The sequence below is a fragment of the Corvus cornix genome, chromosome 5 (assembly GCF_000738735.6).
Source record: "Corvus cornix cornix isolate S_Up_H32 chromosome 5, ASM73873v5, whole genome shotgun sequence".
NCBI lineage: Eukaryota > Metazoa > Chordata > Aves > Passeriformes > Corvidae > Corvus > Corvus cornix.
In genome coordinates, this window is record NC_046335.1 from 17,419,901 (window position 1) to 17,443,562 (window position 23,662).

The 23,662-nt window shown below is 38.6% G+C and overlaps 1 protein-coding gene across 13 annotated transcripts in view; it reads left to right on the forward strand.

Moving 5' to 3' along the window:
- Nucleotides 1-4,975: 4,975 nt before the first annotated feature.
- Nucleotides 4,976-23,662, forward strand: part of EML5 (EMAP like 5) — a 111,404-nt gene continuing 92,717 nt past the window's right edge. For 7 of the 13 annotated variants that reach the window (XM_039551894.1, XM_039551896.1, XM_039551895.1 and 4 more), the window contains exon 1: nucleotides 5,130-5,326. In XM_039551894.1, coding sequence (XP_039407828.1) covers nucleotides 5,130-5,326 — 197 coding nt within the window. Of the gene's footprint in view, nucleotides 5,327-23,662 lie in introns of all 13 variants that reach the window. The other 6 variants (XR_005601907.1, XR_005601908.1, XR_005601909.1 and 3 more) reach the window with 2 other exon arrangements.

The window sequence follows — 23,662 nt, forward strand, 5'->3', positions numbered from 1 at the left end:
GTAAAAACATCATAGCTAAAGAAAGCGCCATGCAGCTCTCAGTACTTGTGTTTCCTCTGCAGTTTCAGCCGATATTGTTTACTGATGTACTCGCATCACTTCCAAATGTCCAGAAATTATTGCTTTCTATAGTAATTATGGATTAATTTAATTTCAATGATGTTTATATCTTATTCATCCCTTTGCCAGACCTAAGTTGGGAAACCATCACCTGAGGACATTTCTAAATCAAATTTCTGTGAATAAATGTATTGTGGCCTTGGTTGCTGTCTGTATTATGACATGTTCATTGTCTTTTCGATAGGGTACCTGTTTCTTTCAGTGCCTAGCATGAATGTTTACCAAATTAATACAATTCCTATAATTATCAGGGTGTAATTTAACTTGCAGAAACAGAAAAAATAATGTCCATCATATTTAATTCTATACACATATAATTATTTTATTTTAATGTCAGCCATTATATAGAGTTCATCAATCAGTACCAAAAGAAAACACAGATTCATAGTTACCAAGTTTATAATAGAACTTGCTTTTAAAATGGTTACAGAATTGGATGAGGCTTCGACATAGGACATGATTTTAAAAAGCAGTTGCATTTTTCTCTTCAAAGCATGTCAGCTACACCATTCTGAAATTGTCAGAATTTTTGGAAGTACAGTATAATGTACTCATGGCTTATTGCTCTTTAGCTCATCATTTTCCAACACTGTATTATAAAGATACCTCCTTATGTGACCATACCCTGTACATGCTCCCATCCTGTATTTCCCAGACTCTTGTGTTGAGATGTGAAGAAATTAGTAACTTCTCCTGTGCCATTTTCTTAACCCTAAGTCTTTCCTTTGATTTTTGATGATGCAGTAGACTTACTGATTATGTAAAGCATTCTTATTTCTAATGTTACTCTTTAAAAAAATCTCTGATGTTAATTTAATAAAATATCTCCGTCCTTTAAAATTTTTAATAATTCACATCTAATACGTTGCTGAGATGGTATAAAATATCTCATTAAACTTTCATTTTCTGAAGGAGAATTAACTCACCTAGTGTTTGAGTTTGCGATGCTGTCTTTTTTCCTCAACTTCTTATTTTTATCCAATAGTAAACTGGCCTTTGTGATCCTACATGTTTGCCTCAGTGCTGTGAAATGGTAGCAGGTAATTCTTATTACTCTCTCAAAAGTAGGTTTCTTAGTTTTTGCAAAATATTCTTTTCGGACATTGTGTTCCCATAATGGACTGAGACCTTTTAATCCTCAAGAATGTTGAAATTAATGTTGTCACTGTTGTTCATCTCTTTCATATTATATAATTACTACTTGAACCAGCTACTCTGTATTACTTAGGATTTAACAGAGAATAATCCCTCATCTTGTGTGCTCTGGAATTAGCTGTTCCAAGAGCATTTGTTTAAGAAATCACTTCTCTAAGCCTTGTTCCATTTAGCAGAACTTGAGATACATCGTAAATATATTTGCAATATGCTAAGAAGTATGTTTTCTTAAAAGTATACACTGTGAAACATTAAAATGCCACTTACGTGATTTCATTTAGAGAGGTGATATACCCATGTCACTGTATAATAATGAAACATAATTTGCAGTGAGTATCTGACATGATAGGGAAGATATAAAACCCACCACAGGCAGCTAAGGCAAAACAGCCAGACACTTGTAAAATACTTACTGGAAGAACATAAAATGTCTTATTTGTCTGAAAGGTCATTTGCTTCCCACTGCAGCCGTAGTGGCAATAAAGCATACCTGACCCTGCGATTGGCGCAGTCGTTACAGCATGGTGTTGATAACACCAGGGTCGTGGGTTTGATTCCTGTATGGGCCATCCATATAAGAGCTGGACTCGATGATCCTTGTGGGTTCCTTCCAACGCAGAGTATTCTGTGGAATCTCTGCGATTTCCTTTCCCTGCGAACATCACCTGGCCCCGTGTGCTCTGCCCGCAGCGATCAGCACCTCGGACAGCGCCGTGCCCGTCCCGCCAGGCTCGGCCGCGCGCCCCGGGCTGCCGCGAGCGACCGGAGGGCGCTCCTGGCCCGCAACAGCTCGGAAAGGACCGGCCGTGCTCAGTTTCTGCGTCTGCCGAGAAAAAGAATGGACACGGACTGGTTGTCTGAGTTCTGGGGTAAATGTGCAACGTAAACAAGAATGCCACGCTGGTGGAGGGACATTGTGGGGCCTTGTGGTTCCCAAAGCGTTGACTGCCCGCTATGAGTGAGTGATACGTGTGGAGACATCCAGAGGCCAAAGGAATGATGGGTGCTCGAGTGGGAACGCTAGACCGAGCAAGGAGAGAGAGGAAGAGGTTGTTATGCTACACTGCTTCCTATTCCTGTCAAAAACAGATGCCAAGTGTGTAAAATTTCCCTCGCACACCTTGTGCATCAGCATAAGGTTAGTAAACTATGACAATGAATAGTTTTCCTCTCATAATTTTCTCTCAGGAAATGCACCACTTTAGAGATAGCAGTAAATTCCCGAAAAATCTAAAGTGTTTGTGGGGTGAATGTGATGTGCAGCTGTTCCCATCCTCACACTGCATATATGTAGTTTTTCTGACTACGGTTGTGGGTTCTTCTGTTCATTACACAAAACATGATCTGCAACTTCCACTTGAAGACAATGTCGTTACATATTAAATTTTCTTCCCGATTGCTGGTTTTTTTTTCTCTTCAGTTTTAGTTTTGGAACAAGTGACTGAAAACAGCCTGTTCACTTTCAATTACTAAATACTCTCTTGCTCTAATTTCTGAGTTGCAAGTAAGATGACAAGATTAACATTTTAGTTCCACTGAAGTTAATACTACGCATTAGTATTGATCTCAGGAGATCCAGAATTTCCCTTTAAGTACTAATCTAAGAAAAATATGTATTTATAGAGAGTAGAAGAAAGTAAAGACACCATAATTATGGTTTTTGTACATTCATGTTTAAATATTCATTATATGGGCAGTAAATAGAAAATTAATATATTCTTAATTATACCATAAAAATACTCCCACTTTCAAATGAGCTTTTGCAACAGCAGAAGTCAAATATATCAGATGCCTATGACTGCTGATAATCAATCCAATTTCCAGAATGAGATTAGGCATCATTATAGACTTTTTCTGTATGCACCTTTCCCATGGGATAGCAACACAGAACAGCCATGCAGAATTAACATCTGATTAGAAAGAATAACACATTTTCAAGTTCTAAGACAAGCTAGTTGAGAACTGTCCAGTCCATTTCCCTGGCTAGTTACCCCTCTCAGGACTTCCTGAGAAACTGTGGCTCCCCAAGTTCAAAGGTGCTCCAGCTGTTTAGGAAGCAAATAGAAGGGGAAAAGACCGCTTGTGATTTTCTGAGAGTAAGATTTGCTTTATCTGTTGGTTAGTATATACAGATTTTTGCCCTGATTAGGGATTAAAATCCTTTTCTTTAGTTCTAAAAGTTATATGTTTCCTGGAAGGGTAAGTTTCCTTCGGTGTAAGTTTCAGGCTGCATTAATCTCTCTGCAGATTTCTGTTCCATGCTGTGTTGTTTTCATTAAATGTGTAGGACTGAAAGCTGCATCTGAGCCTGGTGTCACAAACATTGTCATTGTAAGAGCTTGAGAAAAATACTGTCTGTCAGTGTTTTACACTGTGAAAATATGTTAATATAAAGTTAATTGGCTGGAATGCTTAAATGCATGCATTTTTACAAAAGAATTATTTTTCTAAAACAATGAAAGGACTAATACAACATTAAGTTTCTGCAAGAAAGATTCAGGGGGAAAAACTCCCTTTAATTAAATCGAAAATAAAGTAATGGAAAAACGTCTCCAACATGAACTAACTAGTTAAAAGTAGATGTTTTGTGGGAGAATAGTCAATATGAGTAATAAAACAGTAAAAGATCAAAAGAAAATAAAGAAATGGAGATTTAAAAATATATTCTGATACAATAAATACACTTGGAAAGCCAAACCTGTGCTGAAAGTAATAGGAAGAAGATTGGGTTTATTTTAAATTGTCAAACTAGTCAGTTACCCAGGAGCTTTTAGAACAGCTATTCAGCTTTGTAGCACAAAGCTGTTCGCATGATAATGTACATGTTCATTTGTTTAGCCAGCGAGGTACTCTATAGAGTAACAAAGCTGGGGTGGAGCACGTTTTCCTGACCAAAATTCTGGACGTGGCGAGGGGGTTCCCCGGCATTGCTGGCTCATGCAGCACAGAAAAGTCGCTTCCACATCTGTGAGGTCGAAAAGTGGTGACTCTGTAAAACGCTTTGAGAACTGAGGCTGAAAAGTTGTGTATGGGGAAATTAGGGCTTGAATGGGGAAGTAACTTCCGTGTGGTGCGTGAGTCAGGCGGTGGGCTGAAAGGGTTAACCATTCGTCATTAAAAACTACAGTTGACATTTTCTTCTCGGATGAAACGGAGCTGGCGTGCCGCCGGTCCCCAGTGAGAGCGGGGGGTGACTTCCACACACGGCCGAGAAGGGGCTGGGACTCATCCAGTCCCAGTGGCTGCCGAGAGCCGGCGGCGGTGCGTCGGGGAAAGGCAAGGGACGGGCATGCTCCCCGAAGGGGCAGTAAAAACAAAAACCCCTTAAACTTGGGGAAGGGGGAGAAGATAAAGGGGAAAAAAAAAAAAAGGTAAATTAAAAAAGCCCCGCGACACGCCAGGACGCGCGGTAGTGAAGCGCGTTCCCGCCTGCCCGCTCGCCGCCACCACTCGGCGGCCGGTCCCCGCTCGGTCCCCGCTCGGTCCCGCGTCGCCCCCGCTGCCCGCGCCCCCCGCAGCCCGCCGGGCCCGCCCGGCCGCTGACGGCGCCGCCCTCGGCGCAGGCGCATCGGGGGCGCGGGGGGGCCGGAGCAGCGCCGCGCCCTCGCTCCGCGTCCCGGGCGGTGTCTCAGCGCAGCCATGTCTGGCGGCGCGGGGCGGCGAGGCGCGCTCGGGCGGCGGCGCCCTCTGTGAGGCGGCGGCGGACGAGCGGCGGCGGCGGGCATCCATGTCGGCGGGCAGGGATTAGCGCGGCGGGCACCCAGCCGAGCGGAGGGGGCGGCCGGCCCGTCGCCCCCTTCCCGCGGGGTCTCCGGCGGGAGCGAGCCATACCCGGCTGGCGGGGGCGGGTGGACATGGCTGACCGGAGCGCGCCGAGCTGCCACCTGCGGCTGGAGTGGGTCTACGGCTACCGGGGTCATCAGTGCCGCAACAACCTCTACTACACGGCGGCCAAGGAGATCGTCTACTTCGTGGCGGGGGTCGGCGTAGTCTACAGCCCCCGGGAGCACCGGCAAAAATTCTACCTGGGGCACCAGGACGACATCATCAGGTACCGCCGGCGCCGCGCGTCCCCGGGCCGCATCCCGCCGCGGGCTCCGACCCACTCCGGCCGTCCCGGCCGCACAGCCCCGGCTCGTCTCCCGCCCGCTCCTCCCTTCCCCCTGGAGCGGGGCTTGAGTATCCCCCCGCAGCCGCCTGCCCCAGGTGCCGTCCCGGGCAGCGCCGGTGATCCGCGTCCCGCCGATGCTGTGGGGATCCGGGGAGCGGACCGAAATACGTCAAGGACAGTCAGCGCTTCCTCACCGCCCCCCCCCGCCCGGGCTTCGCCGTGGGTAGAAACAGCCTGGAAATGGCTTTTAGCTGTCGGATTTAATCAGCCGTGTTGTGTGTCCCCCACTGCCGCCGGTGCGCGGTGCCGAACTTGTACGGGCGCCTGTGCCCGGCGCGGCAGCCCGAGGGTCGCCGCTCGGTGCCCCGCCGTCCCTGAATGTCAAAGGGCCGGCGGAGGAGAAGCAGTAATCGCGTGTGTGCCCCGGAGCACTTGGGCTGCGGAGGAGGTTAATCTGTAGCAGGTAGACCTTTGTCTAGTGTTTAAGAGGCGACGATTACATGGGGAATTAGTGGCCTGCCTGTAACTCACGCAACTTTTAGGGTAATCTTAAAAGAACAGCCTTTCTTGAGAAGTTGAGGCTTCTTCTATAGCTCAGTAGTTCACTTGTCAGGGAATGTTTTCAGGTGCTGAGTTCATTAAAAAAATGATTACAAACTGATGTTGCAGAAAAAATGTGCTGGTGTAATTTCTTGTGTGTATTTCCACTCCAAGGATGCTCTCGTAAGCCTAGTGGTGTTGTGAGATCAATGAGAGAATTTGAGGAGTATGAAGGGCAGATGTGAGCCTGAGTCATCAATCTTTTCCCTTCCAGTAGGTGTCATTGCAGATGGATTTTAAATTCTGATTTGTTTTGGTCTTCCTGTTGGGGTAAGAGCTAGCAGTGGATATTGTTGTAGGTCTTTTGTAGGTTTTACAGCACAAAATCTGTTATTATGATGCTTAATGCTCCAAGGCATACCTTCTGTATGTGTTACTCATGAGTAACAGGTATTGCCTGCAGGGAGCAGAATAGATGCTATTTCTTTCATTTAAACTTTTAGACACACTAGAAAATTTGGTCATAGTGGCCACTTTTTTCCTTTGTTTAAGTCTTCTTCTTGAAGAAATTTAAATAGTTTTGAAGTATGGCTGTGAATGTTCCTTAGAAGGGTGTCACTTCCATAGTATATTTCTCCTTGGTGCTAAACATGGGAAGGAAACCTAGTCAGTGTACCATGGTAGACCGTTGTACTAGGGATGTTGAATCAGGAGTTTGAATCACTGTTATTTGCATTGCTTAATGTTTTAACATTCTCACTTTAATCCAGGAGAAACTATTTTCTTAAGAACTGCTAGCCACCTATGATGTCAGGTGCTGCGGGAAATCCAGACCCACAACTTGCTATTGTGCTAAGGAAGCAGTGGCTCACTGCTTGTTCTAAGGCCGCGGTAGTGTAATATTACACATTTAATACCGTGTATTCATGAGTGCTTCCGAGTGACATTGCTTGTTTCAGCAGCACTTCTTGTAGCATAAGAATTACATGGATTTGAGCTACAACCGGGCAAGTTTTTTGTTTGCGTGTGGTAACAGTTTCCTGCTCAGTCTCTCTCAGCTTTGGTACAGTGTGCTACATTTGGCCAAAATGTGACAGAATTATTTAGACTAGTACTAAATTAAAAAAAAAAAAAAAAGTCTGCTGTACGCCAGCTAACCGGAGAGAAAGTGTATGTGTCTGGTTTGTGTATGTACTTTGATTTGAATGGTACCATGGCCCAGCATAGCGGAGTTTCTCCTGCTCTGAATTGTATTGACGTGAGAATATATTCTAAGTATGTTAAAGCATTTCAGGTTTATGCAGTTAGAATTTTGCATGCTTCTTGAATGCAAAAGCTATACAGAAATAGTAGTATGCTTGAAGAAGAATGCTTGATTTAAAAGCAATGTGGCTATTTCTAGTAAGATCAGACTTGCAGTGATCAGTCTTTCACTTGCTACTTTTTCTAAAATGCAACATGGTACAATTTAAAGTGCCATCTTGCACTTTTCCTGACTCAATGTGGTTACCTAAACATGTTAGTTCTCAATATTTAAATGAGTCATAGGAAGGTCAAATATTTAAAAAAAAAACCCAAAAAGCAAAAACCAAAAAGCAGGTGCAAAAATGGGATTATGTAATATAATAATCAGTGTTACTAAATTTTCTCTCTGAAGATAAACTTAACTGTTGTATTGCAAAATAATTAATATATTTTGTGCTCTAATAGTCTCAACAAGTACTGTCTGAATGCTGAGATATTTGGGATTTTTCAGTGAAAGCAATGGGAGGATTGAGTATCTTTTTACAAGTACAGGATCTCATTTGTGAAAGCAGTTCTGGTGACTGAAAATCTTATATATTTAAAGAATCAAACTTCCATGAGCCCAGCTCCATAGCTACAAGGACTAAGCATAAATATTGCTCACTACATGGTGATATTATTAGTACTCTTCGTTATGAGAACTTTTATACTGTTAGCGTTCTTTGGATGACATTGTAATTGTAAACATCAATCAGGAGAGAGGAACTGCAATTCTTAAGTCAGAGACCATTTCTTTAGTAGTAGAAAACAGTATTATTTGAGTAATGGACAGTCAAAGGACATTTTCCATTGGAAATTTCTTACACTAGCAGTTAGTTTTTGTTCTGCTTTTAAGTTTTACCTCCTTTTGTTAAATGAAACCCTGTAAACCTGCTGTGGGATTTTTTATGTAATTAGATGTTTTAACATAATTTATTTTCAGTATAAATGTCTAATCTTAATTTTAATCACAGTGTCCACACCCCAAACCCCTCAGCCTCAGTTAACTGTACAGTGAAAGTAAGAGAGTTCTCTTTCAGTGTTTTGTCCCTCAGATCTATTGAAAACTCTTTGGGGCTAGAAGAGGATAGTTAAGAACATTTAAAATGTCTTTTATTAGTCTGTTTTTGGTTGTTTGTTTGGTTTTTTTTTAATTGAACAATGTCAGTTATAATCCATTTTTAAAAGGACTCTTCTTGCTTGCTGGTGACCTCTTGGTTTTTATGTTTGTTTTTTATCTCTTCTGAGAATTACTTTCCAGAAATCAACTCACTGTTCTGGAGGATACAGTTACATGTTTTCAATCTTACTTTTCTCCCATTTCTTATGTATTTGCATATTTTTATTGTCGAGCTCCAGGATGCATTCGAACACTTGTAGAAAGTGTCACTTAGATGCAGAAACACTTTGAAAGTTTGCATCTTTTGGGAGTGCAGATAACTGAGTTTCTTGCATTTTCAAGAGTAAGGAAGGAGAAAAATCTTGTACATGAAATCTCAGGTGACTTGCTTTGATCTGTTGCCGGCAGCATAACTTGGATGTCCGCTGTGTTTGTGGAAGTTCCCTGTCCAGCCTGGGCTGTGTATGTGTAGGAGATACTAGTACTGAGTGAAAATGCAAGTTATTCCTACAAAGCTACTGGTTTCAAGTGTGTGTTCTCTAGGATTTACTGAATCACCAAACTAGCTTGTGATGTGTAGAATGGTTTGCTTTCTGATAGACAAGGAAGAAACAGTATCTTGGTGTGTTCAGGTTAGATCTTAACTTCGTTCTCTCCATAATTTTACTGATTTAGAGGATCATAGGTTATTTAATGTGGGCTGTTCTTCAGAGAGACCTTAGGGTGAACGTATTTAAACCTGATCTGTATCAAGATTTCAGAAGATGCCCCCTCAGAGCATTTACTTGTCATACTGTAAAACTCATGCTCATGTTGAGGCTCCTTATTTGTCTGGGCTAGCAAAAACATATTTATGTATTGTATTTTTTTTGATGTAAGGTGAGAAAATTGGAAAGCGTGAACTTATCCACCTTTTAAAATGGCTGTCCACTGGCAAAAGCCTTTAATGTCATAATGTCACTAGGACAATTCTCTATGCTGATGTGCTCCAAGGAGACTGCTGACATGCTCCAAGGTGACTTGTAGAATAATTTTTCTTTTTGATGCATTTTTTTGCTTCTTTCTTTTTTTTTTTTTTTTCCCCTTAATGCTAGCCCTGTGACCATCTTTTTTTTTGTGGGCTTCAAAGTACTGGAATTTTACTGGGAATTAACTTTTCATCTGACACTGATGATGCTATTGAAAAATAAAATCAAAATGTGAGGTTAAACCAGTGCATCTTTTTGAGATCTTTAGTAGACTTGGCAAAAGTGCATATTCCGCTTTCCATGATGTCTGTTCTTGATTTCAAACTTTAGCACTTATCTGTAATTCTCCTTTTGCAACATTATGCTGACACAAAACAAACCACACAACTGTGCCAGTCACAGAAAGAAGAAGAATTATGTTTCTCTGTCAGAAGGAGACAAATGAGGAAAAGTTGTTATCTCTGTCCTACTTTTTAAATATCCATTATGTGAGCTAGCTGGCAAATAATGGTGCTTTTGTATATTCTTCCTAGAAGTTTATCTCTGTGACTACTTGATTAAGGTGTTTGTGGTACATTTAGGTTTAGTTGCTTAAGGTAGTAGCTGGCACACTTTATGCTAGTAAGAACTCTTGAATCTCTGCTGATAATGGCATTTATAGCTCTGCTGTTGAGCAACCATAGGCTGTGTCTAATAAGTTAATTTCCCTGCCTGTCTGAAGTCTGTATATTTTTCCTTGTCTTGGACTAACTTGCGGGAAAGAAATCATGCATCATCTGCCCTAGGACTCAGGCAGTGTTCTGCTTTTAGGGCAAACATAACTCTAAAAAATTATTCAGAAAACATTGAAATTCTTTACTGTTAGAAGTTCTAGTACCAGAAACTAACCAATACCCTGCTACAAAGACAGAGGAGAAAGAAATGGCTCTACTTTCAGTTTGGTTAAAACCAAACTGTGGTTATTTTCCCCCTTTGTGCCCCTCTGTATCCAAGACTGTAGAGAGGTAAATTGCATGTTTACAGGGAGCAGAGGTATATGCAAGACAGGTAGAAAGAATGGCAGAGCATTTGTCTGTATTCTCACGGAGATAGGGTTTGGCTGTTTCCAGACAAAGCAAAAAATAATTTGCTTGTCTAAATGACGGCTTTTCTTAAAACAATTTTTCTTGTTGCTGTGAACTCTGTAGGAATTAACCAAGCTTTGTTCTCCAAGGAATAAAAATAAGCAGCCATACCTCTGGACCCTAAATTGTGGTCTGTCCAGGCACTTTATTTAAAACTGTGTTCTTTTTATATTTCAAATTTCAGCTTAGTCTACAGGAGATTGTCCTTCCTGAGATACTATGATTTTTTTCCTTTGTTCCAGGCAAAATAAACAACTTCTTTTTAGTGTCAGCATTTCTTAGGTTCTAGTGAAAACCACAACCACTACTATCATCTGTGCTCTCTGGTGTTAGTGCTGTCCGCCAACTCCAATTTATCTATTTATTGTCGCACTCCGAATGTTAGTCTAACCATCAACATCTAAGAAATCCTTGGAGTCTGTCAGCTGCTTTCTAAGACTGCTCCTAGATAAAGCTCCCCGGGAGTCAGGTCCAGCTTTCCTCTGTGTGGCTGTCAGCTATGGTTTGCAAACAGAAATTCTAGCAATGCAGTGATTAGTCATATCCTAGTTTTGAATGGCAACAGATCTTTTCCTCACCCTCTCTTTTCATTAGCTGTGCATTGTTATGACGTTGGATGACCTGCTGTTGGACTTTTTTAATAAAGATGCTGTGTATTTCTACCCCCTCATTGTATCATTCTGCCTCTCTTTGATCCCTTTTCAAGATTCTAGCAATCACAAAAAATTATGAAAAAGATAATATTTTTTCAGAAAAGGAACTAAACAAGTTTCACAAGAACATAGAGGGAAATTATTTTGTTTCCATCTTTTGTGTTCCACCAGTAGTCTAACACCTTAAGATTCATCCTAGTTCTCAAAAAACCTCAACAAATCGTTGAAGTAATTGAAAGTTGGGGTATTTGCTGTCAGGTTTATTGTCTTGTTCTTGTCTGGAATAAATGGTGTATGTTTCTGACTGAACTGCAGATGACAGTCAAGCACAAATATTAAGCAATAAACACTAGGTTCAGCTACAATACTTTGTCTGGTGAAATTTTATTAATTGTTTTGGCAGTAGATCTGTGAAATTTCAGTAGGAATTTCATGATCAGTTGTGTATTTTGGATTTCAGGGAATTTAACTGAGTGAATACCGTGGTTGCCTTATAAGGAAAAATTTCTTAATTATCATGTGCAACCTCTTCTGTCTTTTGAATTATGAATGTGACAGAGGAAAAAAAAGCTTCGGCATGTTCTGGTGAGGAATTCTTTGTATGCACTTGAATTCTATGCAGTCCAGACCTTTCTTTCTAGAAGAGAACTCTCTTGTTTATTCATTTGCAGAAAGGTAATCTCCCAAACTATTTCAATAATTATAGCCATTGAAGAAGGCCAGTCATCCCCCTTTGTATCCTCTAATATCTGTACTGGACGAAAACGGGAATAAAATCCATTTTACAGTTATGCTTCAAATGTGAAATGGATCATGCATAGAAACACCTCAAAATATTGCTTGTCTAATACTTCGGAAACATACAAGGTACATACAGTCTGGATTATTAGGTATGGTGTTAGGAAACCCGTCTTTGTTCTTAAGTCCCAAAGAAACTCCTTGGTAGGAGTATTTCTCCTTGGCTCAGTGCTGGTGAGACTGCACCTGGAGTACTGTGTGCAGTTCTGGGCTCCTCAGTACAAGAGCCATGTGGAACTACTAAAGAAAGTCCATCGAAGGGCCACAAAGATGATTAAGAATCTGGACCATCTCTCTGAAAAAGGCTGAGAGAGCTGCGACCATTTAGCCCAGAGAAGAGAAGGCTCAGAGTGCATCTGATCAATTTTATAAATAGCTGAAGGGAAAGTGTAAAGAAGATGGATCCAGGCTCTTTTCAGTGGTGCCCAGTGACAAGTCAAGTGACTTTCCAACCAAAAATAAAAGCTGTAGGCCCATGCTGAACAGTGTGAGTTTCCAGAACTGGAGGTTCAGTTTGAAAGCTTCAGTGTTTTGACTACAAACATTATTCTTCCCACACACAAATTCAAATAAAACTAATTTAATGTAAATCTAGTTAAGGAAATAATTTCTCAAATTATATTTTCTTGAAGAAAATTAGACATTAACAATAGATTATGGGGTTTTGATATGCAATAGAATGTTTACTGTGAAATGAAATACCTTTAATGGTTCATTTTCTGTAACAAAGAACGGGCTTTGGGGTGTGTGCTGGTGGGTTCCTGCTCAAACACAGCACCTGGGGTTCGTTCTCCATTTGCACTTGATGAGGAAACCACGTTCTTGCTTCAAAGAATGAAAGCAATGCTGAAGTCATGTAATGTGTACCATTCTGAGAGGTCGATGACAGCCACCCAAATCACTTGAGCAGGTTAATTCACCAAGCTATTGTACTTTGTTAATAAGCCATTAAGGCATTCTTCATTTCTGAATATGATCTTTAGAGGAACTGATTTCTCTTTTTCCCCAGAAAGTTTATATTTCCAGCTGAAAAATCAAGTCTTCTCCTTAGCTTATTCTTTGGGCTTATATGGTGTCATGGTTCTTTTGTTTATACTAAAGATAAATCAATTGACTCACTTTATCATCTCCAGATGATCTTCTTGAGCATACTCAGTTTATTTCACTCCGTGAAGGAAGTAATGACTTAAATAGAACCTAAATTATGTCATAATTAAACTAAGCAGTCCTCCTATAAGCCTCTAGCTTCAGTATCTTTTGTCTATCAGTCAAAATGGCATTTCTTGCAGCAGAAGCAATTGCTAGGGCAAGGGGTGAAATAATTACCCTGATGACCATTTTATGCTGTCATTCACAAGGACAAAGTCCCAGTCAAGCTCTTCCCAGCTTTTCATGCTAAGTGGTCTCAAATTGTCGAATGTGTAAAAGTCTGAAGGGAAGATTTGGGTTCATATCTTAAACAGATCAGGGGAGAGATGAAAGACAGTGATGTGCCTTCTCCCTGAGGAAAACCAAGTTTTCTGGGTAGCTCTAGACCTGTTGTGGAAGATGTTATACTGTCTGAAAGATTTTATCGAGGATTTATTGTTGAATCTTCATTACAATTTTTTTTTTTTTTTATCAAGAGTTTTGTTTGTCATTTTTTAAAAAAAAAATTCTTGGATTTTGTTTGATAAAATGAAAATATTTTAGGAATACAGAATAAAATATTTCCTGGATTCAGTTTGAAGTGAGACTAAAATAAGCTGGTTGTTTAATACACCTGCATACCATTGAAAAATTTATTTTTCCTGATTAAAACTGCATGAATAGAAATACCAAAAATATCCAACTAGAACTGAACATTTAAAACATACTAGAAGTTGATTAAAGTAGATCAACACAGCAAGGAGCTACAGGATTAGGAGCTTGCCTTCATGCATTGTGCTTTTCATAGCCAGCAGTCACATCACCTTCTGATCTGATTCTGTCAGGGCTCACAGGCAGGGTCAGGTCAATACTTAAATGGGAAAACATCTTGGTTCTGTAGAAAATGCTATTCTTGATTTGGTACTTGGGTCTTTTTCTCAGAGCTATTGCAACAACATGAGGCTCTAGGACAACATCTGAGAAGAACAGAAGTGTAACCAAAGGCTTAATAATGTTTGATTCGTAAAATTTTTGAAGTATTTCTGCAGAAATTTTGAGGTCTGCCCTAATCTTTTAGTTTTTCCAAATTGTAGTCAAAGAAGTTATGTTTCTGTTTACCTGCGTTTTCAGTGTTCCAATTTGTTAGTCATTCTCTTGATATAGGGAAGAAAGTAGATTATGCTCCTTGTCAATTTTTTAACAGCATTATGGGGTTAACTTATTGTGTTTGCAGTGTTATTATGATAGTGATGGGCAGTAACTTAGCATGTTTCAATAAAATTGAATTGTTGATTTTTTTATCCCCCTCTAATTGTTCTAGATTGAAAACCATAGGGTACGTGTTCTGTATGACATATCAAGAAATCAGTTTAGATTTTACTGTGATTAATAACACAAGCATTGTAGGCTTTTTAAAAAAGATGTGTGCTTGAAACAGAACCTGAAATAATTACAAAAAGATGTTTCTGGTTTTATGTCATCTACATTTTCGGGTTTTTGAAGTTTAGGCTGACACTGACATTAAGCTGAAAGATCCATAGAATTTAGCGCTACCTTTTATAATATCTCAAGGGCTTTTTTTCACTTCAAGATGTAGTTTATCTAGTTTTTCAAAGTATTATTATACAACTTACAGAATTGTATTTGTGATTTAGGACAGCACTTTTGTTTAGCATCAAGGACTTTAAAGGAAAAATAATTAATTATTCATAAAAGTGGCAAAGATGTCTAATCTGTACTGATAAAGATGAATCATATGCTCACATTAAAATTTAGATTTGTTAAGATACACCTAAATTATAATGCTATTATAGTATGATCAAGGAAATTGGTTTATTCACAATATATTTATTTGACTTAAAATAAATGATTGGTTTTGCTGCATTCACATGGTAAGCAAAGCTACTGAGCTCTTGAAATACCTTGGAAAGAAATATAAAGCTATAATTTTCCTTGAACTTAGGTAGCAGAGTGTGAAACCTCCCATAACCATCTTAATAATTTGGTTGAATGTTTAACCTAGATGATGTTGAATGTTCTCTTGAAACATGTAATGAAGATTTTTTGCCCAGTGAGATTCTGGTGTGTCATCTGGTGTAGTATGAATATCACCTGGTGCAACAGTGAAGCATCTTACAGAATGTTATAGATACATACAAATCACTTCCATTAGGCACAGATTGCTCTGATTACTCCAGTGGCTACGAAAGTCTTTCATTTGTACAAGAAATACCCAGTATCATCATTTGCATTGCTGTTGTAGCTATTACCGTAGTAATAGACTTTGAAAATGCAGTGCTTGATTTGCACAAAAAAGGTCAGAATCAGCCAAGATTGCCTTTACTCTTGGTAGCAAAAGGTATGATTGAATTTTTAAGCCGGGCTTATGGTACCTATCAGTTTTATATTGCAAAAAATAGAAACCACAAAGAATTCCAGTGCGTGCACCGTCTGATAACACCACTACTACTCTGCTTTTGAAGTAAGATGTTTTTGTGAGACCAATTCTGTTAGAAAAGCAGTTTTTCTTGTTACTTTACCTAACTGCTAGAGGATACCTGCATTATTAAATCTCCACAGAAATACTGTATCTTTTCTTCAGAGTAGCTATCCTCAGTCTAGTTGCAAAAGACTTTCCTTTAACTAGGAATCCTCATTACTTTTGAGAGGCTTCCTGGTAGACTCCTTTTGTTTTGAATAAGTTCTGTAAGATGGTGCCTCATGCTTATTCTTCTATGAAAGCCCTGGGTATTCAGGTATTAGTTCAGAAAATACAGTGAACAATCCTTCCAACCATTTTTCATAGGTTTCTAATTTAATTTCACTGTTTGGTCTTCCAAGCTTTTTCAGAGGAGTTCCTTTGTAGTGCCTATTGCTTTGGGCTGCAGACAGGATGGATCAATACTCCTATCTGTATGCAAAGGTCAGTCTGATTCTTTTGCTTTAGAAGCACAAATCATTTTAACAAAAAAACCCCAAAAATCCAGTCCCCCCACCCCCCCAAACCCCATCCCAAAACCAAACCTTCTAGTCTAACAGCAATGTCCAACTTCTAACTGCTCAAATATTTGTGAGGTCATCATTGATAAATATTTTCAGGGGCTCATTTTTTGGGGATTTGAATTCAAGAATCAAGAGAAATGTATCCAGAGAGTGAGTGGCATAACTGGAGAGAATAATGTCAGTTTGAACAAAATGATCAGCTTTAGAGGTACCTGCAGTAGTACTTCCACTGATGGTTTAGTCAGACTGGTGACAGATTGCATTTAGGGAAATTTTTCATTTGCCTTTTACACTGTGTTGACTATAGGAAGTATTACACCTTAAACTTTGGCTTCATATGATGTATATTGATAAGATATTTGCCATAAAATTGCATGTAAATAAAATGCTTGATTAAGGTGAAGAATTCAACTGAGAGAAAAGAAACAAAACTGAGGCAAAGGACCATACCTAGTAATAAAGAAAATGTGTCCAAGCTGAAAATCATGTTTATAAATTGCTCATAGTTACATTAAAATCATTGTGTTCTCACTTCTAGCTCATACATTTTACTCCTGATTACTTAATATATTTTTTACTTTACCACAACTGAGAATGAAATTTGTAGATATAACATAGTTTTATAACAATGTTCTAAAAGAGTGTTTTACTGCTTTGATTCTTTCTATTTATGTGGGACATTTCTTTTGACTAAATCTAGTTGGATATTTTAAAAATAACAGTGACCCTTCCATTTTCTGAGCCATAGGGTAACTTATTTCAAGAACAAAGCTCCTGAAAATGTCAGACTGTGATATAAGTGCATGCAAATATTATGTATAGATGCCATTGTGGAAAAAACCCAAAATGTATTTAAATATGAAAATCACTTTAAAACAATTACGAATTTTAGTCATGGTGGTTAGATGTCTCCATTTTATCAAGACAGCATGCAGAATGAGTGGGTTAATTCTATGTTTTGGTTAGCTGACAACAGTATAAACCTTTAGAAACAGTATAAACTTTTAGAACTATGCTAATTCCTGTTTCCTGCTTATAATCTCTCTACAAGAGCAAACAAGGTGAATTATGCTTTATCTTAGATCAAGACAAGGCATCTGACAGCATTTGGAAATTGCCTGAAGATTTATTGTGCAAAGTGTGACATTTTAAGTGAAATAGCCTTTTGGAGTACTTGGGGAAATAACAGGAATATTTGAAGAACTGGTAAATGTTTGGTTTGGGGGTTTTTTTAGATCAAGGTTGCACGTTAGGTGGTATTTGTGGTTTTTAGTTACAGGTTCGTCTTCTGCTTAACTGTTTATTTAACTGCTGTTTCTTCTGCCATAGAAATTGATACCACAAAAATGAATAGCCTTTGAAACATTATTCAGTAATAATTTATAAATAATCATGATTTTATCTTTTGCAGGTTACAGCATGTGCTTATGAGAATGAATGTTACATTACATTTCATATTGGGATTAGTCAACTGGATCAGTATTCTTGAGATGAACATAAATTTTAAGCAGAAGATTTGTATTTTCTTGAAAGTGTTATTAATGAATGTTCTTTATCCACCTTCTCCTTTTTATTAGTTTTCAGTAATTAATTTTGTGAGCCCACATGGGCGACATCTTTCATTACCTACCAACTGCACATTGACCTCTGAGTCCCTTCAATATTCTCTAGTTTTCCTGTACTTCTCTCCTGTTTTATTTATGGTTCTGGTACATGTGGGGATTTTGTTTGTTTTGGGAGATGGTCTTTTGTGTATATACTTTTGTGGCCTTTATCTCATTTTTATAGTTTTTTTTCGGAACAAGGGTTCAGAAGTTGTCCCAACTTTAAGTGGTATCCTGATTCTTTTCACTTTTCTGGGTGCAAAGTTAGATTCCAGGATGGTAAATTTGAGACAAGTGTTACAGATATCCTTGACTTTTTTCCTGTAGGAAAACATCTCTGTTGAATATTTTCAGAATACCTGTAGGCCTGATATTCTCAAGAACTCCTGAAGAAATCTAGTGTATCTGCAGTCTCCAGGGCTGGCAAGATAGTGTTCTCCTCTGCTCTAAGCCTTCTTTGGTGGGTAATGAAATACAGTCAATTGAAGCACAGGATGAATGTTGTGCTTATCTCAGCTTTTTTCAATAGCAGCTCTGCCACTGCCTTCTTCCCACCATTCCTTACTTTAAGCCAACTGCTAATTTTATCAGGATAACCTTTCTGTATAAAAGAAGAACCTTTCAAAAATTGTCACTAATTATTCCGTGACTCCACTCAAATATTCAGATGAGAAGTTCTTGCACATTCAGAGATTTTCATCAGTATGTCCCACAGGAGAAAAGACTGAATTGCTGTTTCATATACTTGTTCAGAAATATGAAAGAAAATTTTACATTCTGTGATTTTTTTTTCCTATGCAATACTAGAAGATCTAGTATATATTTTAAAAATAATAGATGGAAGATCAGTGGTTAAAAACTGTTGTAAATCTCGTAGGGAAGCAGCAAATCATAATGACTGGGTAAAGGGTTGTTCAAAAGGTTTTAGTAGTAGTGAAAGATTTAGAAACAAGAAATTTTTGTACATCAAGCAAGTTAATTTAGTTAACTTGCACAGTCAGGAGCATCCAAAATAACCTTTCTTTGAAAAGAAACTTTTGAAATGGTCTTGGCTAAAAAATTTGGAGTAAATACTTCTTTGGCCTTAAATAATTTATTCTGTAGATTTCTAATTTGGCAATGGAATGAGTCTTTGTGCACTGAAAAATGAGTAAATTTAAATGTGGTAAGAACTTTTGCCATTTAGTATTACCGCAGGCCTGGGCCCTAGGGTATATCACCGTGTCCCGCAGCTGTAGGGAGGAGGAGGAGAGAAGATCCAGCAGGCAGGAATTGTGCAGCAAGATTGATTTATTTAATTATTTTACAAACTCTTTTATAGACTTTTTCCTTCATAGTCTAATTGGACAAGGATCAGCCACCCCTTGGGGTGATTGGCTAAAATCCTAAAACATCCATTGTCAAAATATTTTTCTACTGTACCATAAACAAGACTTTCCAAGGTTGCAGGTGTTTGGTTGTTTACATAACTCTGCTGCCTCTTCTGTGAGAGAGAAAAGTCTCTCATGGGCTTAGAAAATAGCAAGAAAATCCTTGCTAGCAGCATTTTTGTATCTACAATTTAGTTTCACCTTCTAGACTGCATTTCATTACAAAATTTATTTGAAATTAATTCTATTCATGTTTTATAGCCATGCTTGTCTCATTTTCCCCATAATTAAGTGTCTCCAGCATGATAATCTTTAGTAAAGTAGTTTCTTAGCTTCTAAACTGTCTAGAATGGGAAATCAGTGTTTCCACTTCAATTTTAAACTGTGTTGGTTTTTTAATCTGTGATCATTTTGTAGGTTTGTATGGTTTTCACCACACATGTTCAGGAGTGAAAGACTGCTTTCTAACTTTGTGACTCACTAATCCTAACCAAATAATTTACTAGTACTTCTCTGATTTGTTAAGGGATCTCTTTTGTGTCATCAAATCTAGTGACCCAACGGAGCTGAGTGGCTGCACTGCCCCCTGCCTAAGTTACTGACAGCTGATTGCACTATGTCTTCTCTCTCCACAGATCTTGCACTTCTGGTTTCCTTTCCCTTTTTCCTTTCTTTAACTTTTTTTTTTTTTTTTTTTTTGCTAGTTCTAGGGGAGTAATATTTGAGACTTTATATGTAATAATGGTTTAAATAATTGGTCTTAAGTCTGTTCATTGTCTTGTGAGGAAGGAAGGAAGGAAGTTGAATATTTTTTTAGGTGGGATTCTTACCTTCTGGCTCTAGTATGTCACATTATTGTACCACCAGTTCTTTAATATGAATAGCTAATAAAGAATAACAGGACATTATCTTAGCACATTTTACTCCAAATGATTCTGGAGTGGATGATATTTCTAGCTTTCATGTGAGAAGATTCTTTAGCTAGGGACATGTAAGTAATTTTGCTGTCTTCTTTTTCAAGAGGCATATTAGAAAAGAAATTTCTTCCTCAAATTGTGAAAACCTGGTGATTAAATTGTCGAGATCACATAGAATTGGTAAAAATTCAGCAATTTCACTCGGTCAAACCATGAGTTCTCCTACTGGCACTGGCAAAACCATTCATATTTGAAAAGAAGGGCAATGTCTTTAATCAGTTTTCTAGAGATGATAACTTACTAGAAAGCTAAAGCCAATCCCTTCCTCAGCAGTGGAGGATATGAGAATGCAAGATGAAAATGGACATCTTCAGAGAAGGGCATATAGTTCCCAGAATCTTTTTACTCAGTTCTCATATTCAGTGAGTTGGGAACTTTGCATCAATGTTGCTTTACTCTGTAACTCCTTCCTTCTCTTTGAAGTACATCTGATTTCTCTTTTTTGCCCCTTCTGTGGAGTTCAGGAACGGACAGAAGCCCAAAGCAATCTTTAGGATTCTCTGGGTTGTTTATACATGTTTCTTGTTAATCTAAAAACATTCAGATCCAAGAGGAGAAAATATGGAATGATAATGAGATAAACTGCAGCTGGGAATAACCAATGTACAGTGTGGGTTCACCAGCCCTTTCTCCCCTTCAGACTCTCTTACTTTGAAATTGGATGCTTGTGCAATTTAAGGAATCTTTAGAAAGCCATATTTGACATTATTGGTGCTGAGGCAATAACTATATGGAAGGCCAGTGCTGATGCTCCATTACGAGTACTGCTTTGTTTTGTCAGTGTGCTCTGACTTGATCTGCTAAAACTTTGATGAGAGGTGTTTGCTGATTACAGCTCTTTCTGCTTTAAGATCTTAAATAGTATGACAGAAATGGTTTGTACCTTCCCCTGTTATTCTTTCTGGGAAACATGGATAAATGACAGCAAATAAGAAAATATTCTCAACTGTATGTAAAGTGTCTGTAAACATACCATGAAAATATGTTGCTTTATTTAAGCATAGAAACGATTTCACACTTGAAATTAACTCTTAATTAATAGATGTCTGAGATGCTGTTATTTTACTGCAGTATTCTTTTGTGCATTTTTACTGGTGCCCTAGTTTTATGAAGCTCAGGAGTAGTCACATGAATATATTCTTGGATTTTCATCCAATATTGTTGCTAAGGAAACATCATCTTTAATACTGTATCCTTGTCTGCAGCTTGTCTGTATTAATCAATGCCTGCTAATTCTCAGCACAAACCAAGTAAAGATGAAAAAAAAGGTCTTAATTTATTTTATTATCAAGTAGTTTATTATTGACTGTTCTCCTTCAGGATCCCCTGCCACTACAAAGCTCACACATATTGGAGGGTCTTATCCATGTCTCTAGTCTCATTCCATGCAGATACAACATGGGCAGGTTTTATGTTTTTTTTTTCATTGGGTGCCATTAGTATTTAATATAATAATCTAACACTGGTCTTATATAGTGCATGGATCTGGTCAAAATGCTGGGAAATGCTTACCTATTGCTCTGAAAGGGAGAAAGAACCTTTTCTGTATGTGTTAAAAAGAGGAGTGTGAATGTACTAAAGTGAGAAACATATCCCTTTTCAGTATACTGTTAAAACTCTACTACTGCATTTCAGCCCAATTTGAATATCTGGCTAGGAAAAGACCTGTCATTCAGACATATCAGTGGAAATCTCAGTTCACTGCAAGTCCAGCTATTTGGCTTGTTGCAACAGTGACAAGCATGTTTTTTGAATTTTCTGTTTCTGAACTCTTTTAAGAAGTACCAAATTCTAGAGCCAATTTAAAAATTAATTTGACTTAGCAGTTTGTTAGCTTAATACCCGCTTTTTTCATGATCATGTTTGCCTTTTGGACATGTTCTTACATATCTACTTCTTCAGAGACACGACATTAGATCTAACATCTGTTGTTGAAAAGCCCAGGTCAGAAAAGCCAGAGGCAAACAAGGAGGCCTGAAGAACTTGTCTCATTAGGAATATCTGTTTCCTTTTTTTGAGAAGCAGCAGTATCTCATTCATCAGCTTAGTCATCCTTCAAGGAAGAGGAAAGAAATCGAGCACCAGTTTACAGTCTAGCTGTGTGGGCTAGATGCAAGCACAGTTTCAGCAGTCTAAGCTGGATAGGTCATACCAGCTCTCATTACCAGGATAGTAAAGGGAACATGAGTTCTCTCCTTCTGAGTGCAGTAAAGGGAACACAAGTCCTCTTCTTCTGAGTACAGAGCTTCTTATGCCACTAACTAATCTCTTTCTTCTCCCTAAGAAAAAAAAAATGCAAGAAAATATTTGTGAGGGACTCTGTACCTAAGCCCATAGGTCCCATACTAACAGATTTGAAAACTGCCTTTAGAGCTGAGCCGTACTCATACTTTTCTGCCTGACGTCAGGAACTGAATGGATGAATGGCAAGCAGCTATTGCAGATACCATCCCAGAGTTGTATGAAGTTAACATCTCAGTAGAGGTGTGTTGAAGATCTTACCCGGAGTATCCAGAGAGAGAGCTCAAACTCATTGTTTGATCCTGTTAATTGCATCGCACCCACGCGTTCGTATAGTCTGTATATGGCAAGTGTTCATTGTTACTCATTTCTGGGCACCCATTCTAGTTAAACTTTTTCTTTCTGCACTAGGGAACTATTTACAGTGTTTAGCTCAGGGCTGTTTTAACAATGAAAATTCCCAAATTTGTGAATTGTATCGATGCTTTTGCTCTAGAGGTTAAATTCAGATACAGTATTTTTGTATTAATTGCTATGGTTATAGGGGTTGCTTGATCACTCATAGTCCAATGAAAGAACTGAAAAGAGTCACCATACAGCGTAACATCGGAGTCTAATCCTTGATGTTTGATGAGGACCCAAAATTTCAGATCCATAATTCTGCAGGGTGCTCCATGGGATTAATAATAGCCAAGACTTGAGTATTAAGGAAAAAACATTGTCTTACCATTCATGGCTCATATGAAAATCATGTAAGTAAGTGTAACAGCTATTGGTTTAGTGTTGGTAATAGAAAAAGTAGTCCCTTGACTTTTTCCAAGCTTCTCTTTTTCATCTGTTCTGATAGCCTGTGAGATAGAATACTTACAGGTAGTACTTTAAGCTGTCCTTCACTCCTTGGTTTGTAAGAAAAGATGCGGACAGGTATTTTCAGATAGGTGTTTCTTCAGCTGCTGCTAACAGCTTTGCTAATCAGTTTCCCTGAAAACTCACCATATTTGCATTTTTTAAAAAAGCTAACTGTCTTAAAATATTTGGTGTACAAATATTTTCTTCTTTCAATGACTGTCTAGAAAAGTTGTTAGCAGTTTACTATAGAGACTGAAATGATAGGGGAAGGACATTGGTAATTCTACCGTGTTGTCTGTTGTGGTTAAAATACAGGCTTTGGATCTTAATTTGTGCTGCATTATTATCCCATATGAAGGCAGAATTTGAGCTCAGTTATTTAAGCCAGTACTCTGTATTGTGATGTAGAAAGAACTAGTACTGTGATATTTCTATTGGTTATTATTTGCCATTAATTCATTAGAAATAGAGAAGACCTTCTCTATGTTTACCAAATATTCTTTGAATGAAATTAGTCACTACACTTGGGCTAAGGACAATGTTATCCTTTCCCATGGTAGTGCCTTTACTGTTGTCCCTTCCATCTCTGTTGCACTGTGTTTCTCTACAGACTCTGG